At 30.2% G+C, this 10,853-nt stretch overlaps 1 protein-coding gene across 4 annotated transcripts; it reads right to left on the bottom strand.

Moving 5' to 3' along the window:
• Positions 1-6,856: 6,856 nt before the first annotated feature.
• LOC142554177 (uncharacterized) lies at positions 6,857-8,119 on the bottom strand. Of its 4 annotated transcripts, none has more exons than XM_075664850.1 (5): positions 7,863-8,119; positions 7,776-7,832; positions 7,626-7,690; positions 7,277-7,459; positions 6,857-7,146 (listed from the first exon to the last, which is right to left on the bottom strand). In XM_075664850.1, exons 1-5 carry the CDS (start codon positions 8,043-8,045, stop codon positions 7,077-7,079), a joined length of 558 nt encoding a protein of 185 aa, XP_075520965.1. In that variant the 5' UTR covers positions 8,046-8,119; the 3' UTR covers positions 6,857-7,076. The 4 variants fall into 4 exon arrangements, with proteins under 4 accessions (XP_075520965.1, XP_075520963.1, XP_075520961.1 ...); XM_075664848.1 differs by having other exon boundaries at positions 7,277-7,462; positions 7,863-8,118; XM_075664846.1 differs by having other exon boundaries at positions 7,277-7,462; positions 7,776-8,116.
• Positions 8,120-10,853: the final 2,734 nt, after the last annotated feature.

The raw sequence follows: 10,853 nt of genomic DNA, 5'->3' as shown, positions 1-10,853 counted from the left end.
AAAAATGCCTAAATTGAGAGATAAGATGATTTTATAAGATTTCAAAGGAAACGAAATATCAAAAGAAATGAAATAAAATATTCTCATTCCTTGATGATATTGAAAATTTAGAAAAATCTATGTAAATCTTGATAAATATCTTATCTACATTTTTTATACTTGACATGGGCTTAAAATATTTGAAAGATGAGGCCATTGAGAAGAATAAAAATGAGAAGAGTCAGAGACGTGAAAGGGAGGCACAAAACAAAAGAAAAAACCAGCGCGGAAGGGACAGAACATAGAAAAGAGGAGAGAAGAGAGAAGTATACAGAGGGAAGAGACAGAAGAAGGCATCGCAGAAGGAGAGAGAAGGGAAGAAAGCACAAAAGAAAAAAAGCTACAGTGAAGTAGCGACTACGCGGAAGAAGAACATAAGGGGAAGAAGATTGGAGGACAGAAGCTGAAAGAATTCCTCACACACGTCTAAATCACAAAGAATTCCTCTTATTTCCTTCTTTCTTTTGTTTTCTTCTATGAACTTAAATATGACTTTTCACTTCTATTTTGAATTCATGGAATAATTTTCTTTAGGCTAAGACCACAATAGGGCCAAAAAATATTTTGTTTGATATTTGGTTTATTTTCAATATATTATTTTTCTTGATTTTAATTATTGATTGATGTTAGTTTAATATTTCTTGTTAATAGTCTGATCAACTATTTACATGTCTGTTGATTAATCACGAATCGGAAGATGATTGGTTAAATATAGCAACAAAGACGTCATCAACAAATGGTTAAACTGACTAGAAATAATATTCGGTTTCAATGTGCGGTTTTAGGTGAAAACTGAAATTCCACGAAGATTTAATGCATTTAGATCTAATTAAATTCAATTAGAAATAATTGGACTGTTAGATTTAAATAGGTTTATTAACTCGAGGAATCGTTTAACAAATAAATTTGGGGATTTCACCGTGATTGTCAAGAATTAAATAATTAATTGAATTTTAACACGTGTCAATATAGTAGAGTTTGGTACCGTTGTTTGTCTTAGTTATTTATTTGAATTTGAATCCCTCGTTTTTAATTACAATTATTTTATTTAAAGTTTAGATTAATAATCAACATATCATCTTTTTTATTTATTTTGTCTAGCTTAAGTTAAGTGATATAAATTCTAGTAATTAAATATTAGTCTCTGTGGGATCGATACTTGGACTCATCATCCATTTATTATAATTTGACCTAGTCCGCTTGCTAGATTTATTCCCAACCGAAATTGTCGGTCAGCGTGCGTCAGTGCACTAGTTAATATTATGTTTACGCGCACGAGATGGATGCGATCGAACAATACACTAATCGAAATAAGGTTTTAAGAATTGTCAGAATTGATGGAGAGAAGAGATGGATCCGATCAAGAGAAATTGCCCGCCAAGGAAGATTGGCTGTCTGATTCAATAGGCCGCCGGTGACTCGAAAGAATTGCTTTCACGAATCACAGAAGTTTTAAAAAAAAAAATGAATCGCGTAAAAATAAATAATGTCACATCACTTGTTTTTTTAATTAATTTATATTTAAAAAATTAATATCATAATTACAAATTTTAATAAAAGATCACTGTGTAATTTGATAATTATGAAAATAAGTTGAAATGACTATTTTGAAATAAAAAATGGTCCAATAGTAATTTTGAAAAAAAAAATTGTGTAAAAATAATTTTGTCAGAAAGTATTTGTACATAAAATAAATTTAATATAATAAAAATTTAAAACTAAAATTTTTACCTCAAAAGAAACACTGAAACTTCTGTAAAACGATATTTTGTGAGACAGGTCTTCTGACTAATTAAAAAAAGTAATTTTTATGTCAAAAATATTATTTTTTGTTAGTTATATTATACTAACAAAAATAAATTTTATTGATAACTTTATACATAAATTTCTTTTGAATAGTGAAATAATCGTAATAAAGATTTTTTTAACATGTGATTAATGAGAAGCATGTATTGATCTTACAATTGGGTTTGAGCTTATTATAATTTAAATAAAATTGTTTTGGTATTTGGTTTGGGCTAACTCAAAGGTCTTGGATAAGGCTAAATCTTGGGTGTGTGTATTTGGGCTTCGGAGTGTGGTTTGGTATAGGCTCGGCCTAAGGCTTGGTAGTCAACTGAGCCTCCAAATTATACCATTACTAATCTATGTAGTACTTATAAATCTTGATTAAATTATATGATAGAAATTTATTAATTATTTATAAGGAAAAATATTAAAAATCCCATTATAAAATATCCTCAAAACCAATGAATTATACTCCCCTCTAATTATCATATTTTTTTGCAAACTAAAAACCTATCCGATCGATCAATTTTTAAAAATAATCTGTCTATTAATTAACCTTAATCGACTTGATTAAAACATACAATTAATAATAAGCATGATTATTACATGTACATTTCTATATTAATGATTACATAAAATATGTTTGGTACAAATTATTGTTCCTACACTCCTTACTAAGAGAGCTTTTATCGGATATAATTTTTTATAAAGTAACAAGCATGGTTTTTGGTAAACCAAACTATATGATAATATTGTATTTAAATACAACAAATTGTATGGAGTCGATGAGCTCAAATTCTGCAAAGTTCACCAGCAATGGAAGTCCATCAAATGTTAGAAGCTCAGTTGCCAAGTCTATGAAGAAGTCAGTTGATGTGCACGTCTGAAAAACCTTACCCACGATCTGTAATTGGTGATTGTTGAAGATTGCCGGAATTGTTCGACGGAGTTGAACAAAAACCAGCGGCAAAGAACAAAAAAGCTCTCGACAAAAAATCAACAAAAAGCTACAGCAAAACTTCTGCAAAATTCTCTCGATCATTTGTCTATTTATTTCAATTTCCAATCGTCAAATTTCTTGATATTCAACGTGTTCTTCCATTATTCTTGTAAAAACGTTTCTCAAGTTGATAACAACATAATTAGATTTGATGTTCTTCATGAATTCTATATATAATTTTATTATATTATTCAATTTATATTTTTAGCTTTGAAGTCATGCCGAAAGAATTATAACGAACGGTCGAACTGAGACACATAACTACTTGATAAAAAAAATCAAATCATTTCACATTTGACTATGATCGTGTGTTTAGTATGCTCGAAGGTTTTCGTGACAAAGAGGAGTATATAATAATCAGATATAAGTCAACTAGTTTATAATATATTATACATTTAAAAAAAAAATCCACGCTGTATTAGAAATAAGGTAATTAAGAAAGGGATTTTGTTGAATTCGAGGGCGAATTTCTTGAATTAGTTAACTAATTAGCAACATCAATTCCTTCCCTCTTCCTACTTTGATTTAATTAAAACTACAATTAATAATTATCAAAAGTTAATAAATTAATATTAATTAATTGATTAATTAATAATGCATCAGATCCAAAGCACATGGAAGTGAGTTGACAACCACTCCACAGCACGTGCTTCACTACTCACTCTAATAATGAACACAATACACGCACGTTCCTTACTAATTAAAGAGACGGTCTCGTTAATTTTTATCTGTAAAACTGGTTAATTCTACCGATATTTATAATAAAAATTAATATTCTTAACATAAAAAGTAATAATTTTTCATGGATGACCCAAATAAGAGATCCGTATCACAAAATACGACATGTGAGACCGTCTCACACAAGTTTTTGCTATAATTAAATATATAAGTTTCAATTGTAATACTATTAAATATTAATTATAAAATACTAATTACATGTGTCTTTAGAGATCATTATTAATTATCGAGTAATAGTAAAATAATTATTATGATATTTTTGTTGTTTTTATTATTATTATGATTGAGAAAACAAAATGAATCTCGAATACAATATATGATATGGAAAAATATAAAAATTTAATTAATCTAAAAATCAGCAGGATCAGTGAACACGCATATTTAAATTGTAGCTTTCTTTATTTTTATCTGTTTCCCAAATAATTGGAAAAATATTAGGGTTCTTACTTTGGTTGCATATATGTTTTTTTACGGGGAATGTTTTTTTTGTCTATTAAGTTTTCAAATTTGATGTTGTTATATTGATTTTAATTTTCGACTATTTTTGTCCAATTGTTGACGTGACATATGACAAGTAAAATTTTTTCGATGCAATGCTCAAAATTTTTCAGTAACATGTCAACATTTTTTCGTGTCGCATTATCAATTGAATTATAATTACTGTAAATTAGAAATCATTATATTAAAACCAAACTTAGTAAACCACAATCAAAAGTTAGTGGATAAAAAAAATTATTTTCCCTTATTTACGTTTTAAAACTAAAAGAGTTTATTGTAAAATTGTTTTCTATTTTTTTTTTCAAGAATCACTTTCTCATTTTGGAGAATTGTGAAAATCTGTTTGGATATATATGTTTTTCTACTCAATTTTAGAAGATATATTTTGATAAAAACTTATTTATTATAAATAAAAATCGTGCAGAATGTATATATTTGGACCATGTGCTTTCTTTGAGTTATTACAATAATAGAAATAACGAGTATATATATTTCTAGAATTCAACTTGATTCGTTCGATAATATATATATTTGAGAGATGCTCTGGTATTTTAATAATTAAAATAATATCTTAAAAATAAATTAGCATGAACCCAATATTTCCAAAATAATTTATAAACTATCAAATAGCTTATTTCGACATATGACAAGTATTTTTAAAAAATATTATCTTAATTTTCAAGGTTTATAAAATGTTTTATATAAGTTTATAAACTAAGTCAAACACGTTTTTCTTACTCACAGATAATGAGACAATAAGTGTAGCAAATATTAATATTAACTACACATTACATTTTGTCATATATATATTATCATTAGTGATCGAGCCATGAAATTTGAAATATTTTCCACGATGATATATCATGCAGCTAACAAGTTTTCTTGGGATGGTCTATTTATATTAGGCAAAAACTCGTGTGAGATGGTTTCAGTTGTCATATTTAATTGTGAGACAGATATCTTATTTAGGGTCATCCATGAAAAAATATTACTTTTTATGCTAAAAGTATTAATTTTTATTGTGAATATCGTTAGGGTTGACCCGTCTCACAGATAAAGATTCGTGAGACCGCCTCACAAGAGACCTACTCTTTATATTATATAGAATTTTCTATTACATTTGATGTTTTAAATCATGTTATCTTTTGTTCAAATACTTTTTGTAAAAATTATTAAAAAATAAATATATTAAACACCATATATGAACAAAATAAAATTATTCATTGATAAAACATTTGATTAATAAAAAGAAAATGAAAATATCCCCAAACAAAAACGCTCTTTTCAACCATAAAAACTCTACCCACTTCCAAAAAATATAATCAATTCCTCACTGAGTCAATTCCTGACAATACCATTATATTCATTTTTTTTTTTACTTTTTGAAATCCTATTAAAAGAGGTGGAGGACTGAGTTGTTATAAGGAAGAAAGAAAGTGAGATCATCAGAGTTAAAACTCGGTCCCCGTTATATTCATTTTTGACTACCAAAAAGCTGAAAAAACGTGTATTTTTTGGCATACGACCAAGCGTACGACCAACATAGGATTTAGAGGGTAAATTTTTGGCGTACGACCAACAATCGATATATATATATATATATATAATGCGAAATTTAGAGGGTAAATTTATTTAAACATCTAAGGATCTGAACAAAAAGGATAACCTAGAACGTCCCAAAATGGAGTGATCTCATGAATAATCCTGTTATTTTGTATGTGACAAATAAGGAGTTGTCGGATTTTAAGACCATGCATGTCATATTTTTCTATCAAAAACAAAAAAATTATCAACCAACGAATATATTTTGGAAACATTAAATTATTTTGAGATTCGAATTGAGTATTTTGTCTTTGATAATTTTTGTTTTGGTATTAAATTCACTAAAAAAAATCAAAATTAATTCCAGCTCTTTCCCTATTTGTTTTGGTCTAAAAGTCTGCTTTTATTCCGTCAATTTATGTACTTTTTTATTTTAAAATTTTCACTTTTTTTATATTTTCGTCCTATCAATACCGACATAGTTTTTATTAGAAAAGACAATTCAATTCGCATAAAAAAACACTTGTTCTCTCATCTCTCTTCGAGCTTCTAATTATTTCGTGCGAAGCAACATGTTTTTCCTCTACGTGTGTAGACTTAACCAGTACTCCAAAATTCACCAAGTTGATATTTGAGGTATTTAGTTCTTGTATGTATCTCTAATGAGCTCATGTTTCGAGTCAGTGTTTGGATTGATTATTTTCAAATTCATCGATCACAAATGTAGTTTATTTGCTTAGAAAAATAAAATTATAAACTCCAAATTTGCACCTTACATGTTCATATGATACTTCATGTTAATTAATACAAATTTCAATTTCAGCCGATGATAAAATCAATTGAAATTCATTATACTTTATATTATTAATGTATAAATCAGTAAGATGCTAATTTAGAATTAATCTAGAGCAGGTCTCTTGTGAGACGGTCTCACGAATCTTTATCTGTGAGACGCGTCAACCATACCGATATTCACAATAAAAAGTAATAATCTTATCATAAAAAGTAATATCCCTACCGATATTCATAATAAAAAGTAATACTCTTAGCATAAAAAGTAATAATTTTTCATGGATAATCCAAATAAGAGATCCGTCTCATAAAATACGACCTGTGAGACCGTATCACACAAGTTTTTGCTATTAATCTATTGTTTCAGTGTAAATAATAAAATTATAATCGAAATTCACGAGTTTCAAATCTATCTCTCGAAATGCACCCTTAAGTTTTTTTTAGCTATATACACCAATATTATCTTTTCCCAAAATACAAATTCCAATAATTTATAACAAGATTGTGGAAAATGACAATAGGATAGATCATTTAGCTTCTTTACATGAAAATATAAATTATGCTGCTATACATACACAAGACAGCTAAGCTAGACTAACTCAGAAAATAATGAAATTAAAGGGAATTTTTTTCAAAAAAGAGAGGAATCAATTCCTTTTTTTGGTAGTGAAATTGATTTTCAAGGGTGCAAAGGAACCCACTCATACTTGCCTTCCACTGGATAGTCCTTCACAATATCATAGTTATACCTGAAAACGATACAGAATCACCCAATCAAATCACTACTCATTATAGCCGCTATAATGAGCCGGGGGGTAACGAGTCTTATCATGCGCACTGTAGACGCCTAGTAATGATTATGAAGTTTGGTTAGCTTACTTTTCGGCGAATCGTTTTTGCTCGTACTTCTCCGCCGCCGCGAAGAACTCTTCTATCTCCGCCGCTGATGGCATCGTCTCCGCCGTCGAGGAGGCACTGTTACTCGTTGCATGCGGAGTTGATTCCAGTGACGATTGCTCGGAATCTCCACGAATCTCGCTCGTTGGTGTCGACGACTGAATCCTACTGAGAATCAAAATCGCAGAAAAGAATGAAGAAAACAGTGAAATTGAAGTAAATTAACAACCGAGTAAAGATTCACATGAAAATTATTAGAAACGGTCTTTGTTTGAACGAAAATATAAGCATATCAGTGTATACTAAGAGAAGCAAAATTTTCCGTAACAACCCGCTGCAATTGATCGCCATGGAAATTTCCGCATCCAAGCCCTCGCACTGCAAATCAACGATATCCTGGAAGCTCAAAACATCAGCCACCACATATATAATCACCAGAAACCAACAGAACCGCAAAATCCCCGGAATTTCAGGTTCTCACCTCTAGATCCGCCGACACGACGCTCTCCGCCACTCCACAACTCGACTCATCATCATCATCATCATCATCATCATCATCATCATCATCTCCGCCACAGGCTACAGACGCCGCAGAGGACACAGAATTCTCCGGAAACTCCACGTCGCCGTAGTAGGCGCATTGAAGCTCGGGGCACATCTTCCTCTTCTTGATGAAATTCATCAGCACATCTCCCTCCTCCTCTGCTCCTGTGCTCTCCTCAAATCTCTCCTGCAGGTAGTATTTCTCCATCTCTCCCTACCAACCTATACATACAACGTATCCATATATATATATGTGTGCGCGAAGAATGTGCGTGCGAGTATATGTATATATATGCGTGTGTGTGTGATCTTAAAAGGTTAAAAGCTGGCTTTCTTTTTTACTCTAGCTTTCAGTACCAGAAATAAAGGGGTAAAATGGGAAATTCGGGGGGAGAAAGATGCTGATTTGATCCGGATCAAATGAACGGGTTAACGTAACATGTGGTCCTGAACCCGTTAAGGGTGACAGGCACATGTCGATGCCGTTACCAGAAAGATCGGACTCCATACAACACATAAAATTATGTGTAATTTGGATATTTGATGTTTTGTTTTATTATATGTTATCGATTGGGTTCACCACTCAAGTTCGAAAAAAACTTACGTGAGATGGTCTCACAGATCGTATTTTGTGATACAGATATCTTATTTGAATCATCCATGAAAAAATATTACTTTTTATGCTAAGAGTTTTATTTTTTTATTGTTAATATCGGTAGGGTTGACCCGTCTCACTCATAGATAAAGATTCGTGAGACCGTCTCACAAGAGACAAGTTCCACAAGTTTAAAATTGTCTAAGATATATATCCAACAATCTACATTTATTCTTATACGTAAAATCGAAGATTTTTTTGTGAACCTCATACGTGAAAATGAATAAGAAGAGTAGATGAAAAATTGCACTAACACTAACATCTCATTAATCTTTGCGAATTAGATGTGATTGGTTGTTCGTATTTACGTTCTATTACTAGAATCAAGTAATGTTTAGAAAATGATATTTTGTGCTTTTCGATCAATTTTGGCGCCTTAACATGTTTTCGAAAAAAATAAAATTTATATAATTGATCGATATATTTAGGACTACATGGGAAAATACTCTTCCTTTATTAAGTGTTGCCAAATTAAATGAATTGAATGCAAATTTGTGGGCGACCCTTATTTAATTCGGGTAGGCTCGCTATTTATAATGAGTTAGGAATACCAATTAAATACTTAGTTAATGAAATTCGAGTCCTATGATATCGCAGTGTTAAAGTATGTTCATTATAACAAAGTCAATGTTAAAGTCTCACTCGACATAAAACCAAATATAATCGCATATTATGATTTATTTTTTAAAATCAAGATTACATCGATATTGTATTGTTTATAGTAGAAATCAGAAATTAAAGCTTTTTTTTTTCAAGGGATGCACAAGGACCTCTTGTCAATTGATATTTGATTCTAAATAGCTTTATCAAGATCTGAACGCAGATTGTGCACCAGAGATACCCACATTAATAGCATGTCTTACTTCAGCATTGAATAGATCAACGGAGAATTGACTTCATTATTATAAATCAAGTTATTGAATATTTAGAATAAATCCCGAAATTCAAAACTAAATGATATCCAATAAAAACCTAAATTCCTAGTAATAAACCAAATTGCTTATATGTAATTTTATTCCGATTATTGATGGCTTTGATTCCAATTTGAAGCAATTTCAACTAGGAATTTACTATTTCAAACTTGGCAAAAACTTGTGCGAGACAGTATCACGGATCGTATTTTGTGAGACATATATCTTATTTGGATCATTCATGAAAAAGTATTACTATTTATGCTAAGAGTATTACTTTTTATTGTGAATATCGGTAGTGTTGACCTATCTCACAAATAAAGATTCGTGAGACCGTCTCACAGATACCTACTCTTCAAACTTTGGGGAAAAAATAAACGGGTCTAACCTATGAAATAAACCAAATTGGTTAAAGTTCATTATGTAGCCATTATACTACATAATTGATAATGCAATGATTTTTTTAAAAAAAAATTTATATTGAAAATGAACGAATTAGATAATTTATATATTAAGTGCTTTATAAAGTTATTAAATTATTTATGTGCATGGCAAGAATTTCAAGTTAACAATTAATTTAAGGTTCTAGTTCCCTTTTTTTTTTTAGAAGCCTTATTAGTCTTAAATCCTAATTCTTGTTTCACTTCATTCAATTCCTGGTTTCAAAAAGCTAACCACTTAGATGTATTTGAAAAAATTCGTGATCTTGATTCTGATATTAAATATAAATTAAAAAAAAAATTGATTGATTATGATTAATGATAAAAATATTATTCAGATATTCCAAAAAAAAAATGTTTGTAGAGAAAGTACAAGCTGCAACAGGGTACAGGCATTGGATTCCATTGAAGGTAGGGGGTGGGTCCTGAAGAAGTTCAGGAAATTTGTCTCTATATGGTAACCCCCTAGAAATAAGGGCTCTTGTCTCTGTACCCTTTGCAGATAAAAGTTTGAGCCACACACGCAAAATTTAAGCGCACATTGTGACAGGTCCTTGCAGTCTGCTCATATGTCCAAAAATATAAGAATGCATGAGATTCTACCTCAGAAACTGCAAGTCTGGTGGAAATTAAAATAACGTAAAAACCAAATCTTGCCCATGCCATACTCTTTATTTTTGAAATTCTCACAAAAATATAAAATCTGGAATTTATCCCATACGTTTTTGAATGAAATTCAAATCAAATCTACACAAAAATGAAAGCCAAATCTAGGTAAACCAAACTAAAGTATCTGTAACAAAGAAGTTTGAAAATCGCGAATTTGGATGTCTTACAGGATGTTACTTATCGCGGTTTTTACATCTACCCATCACAAGAATATGTGATATATTTGGTACGGGGTATCCTATACTACACATGATCTGATAAAATATGTGAGGCCATTATATGGTTGGAGTCATATACGTAAGTTGATGTGTCCTAAGACATGATATAATGGAATTTGAACA

Source organism: Primulina tabacum, chromosome 8 (assembly GCF_025594145.1).
Source record: "Primulina tabacum isolate GXHZ01 chromosome 8, ASM2559414v2, whole genome shotgun sequence".
Taxonomy (NCBI): domain Eukaryota; kingdom Viridiplantae; phylum Streptophyta; class Magnoliopsida; order Lamiales; family Gesneriaceae; genus Primulina; species Primulina tabacum.
Note: the sequence above shows the minus strand (reverse complement) of the source record. Positions and strands in the feature narration are given on the sequence as shown.

Excerpts from the sequence above, each read along its gene's own strand:
- LOC142554177 (XM_075664846.1), bottom strand. The coding sequence starts at position 8,045 with ATGGAGAAATACTACCTGCAGGAGAGATTTGAGGAGAGCACAGGAGCA. Across the intron at positions 7,691-7,775 it reads TCGTGTCGGCGGATCTAGAG|GATATCGTTGATTTGCAGTG; the intron begins GTGAGAACCTGA and ends TTGAGCTTCCAG. Across the intron at positions 7,147-7,276 it reads CAAAAACGATTCGCCGAAAA|GTATAACTATGATATTGTGA; the intron begins GTAAGCTAACCA and ends TATCGTTTTCAG.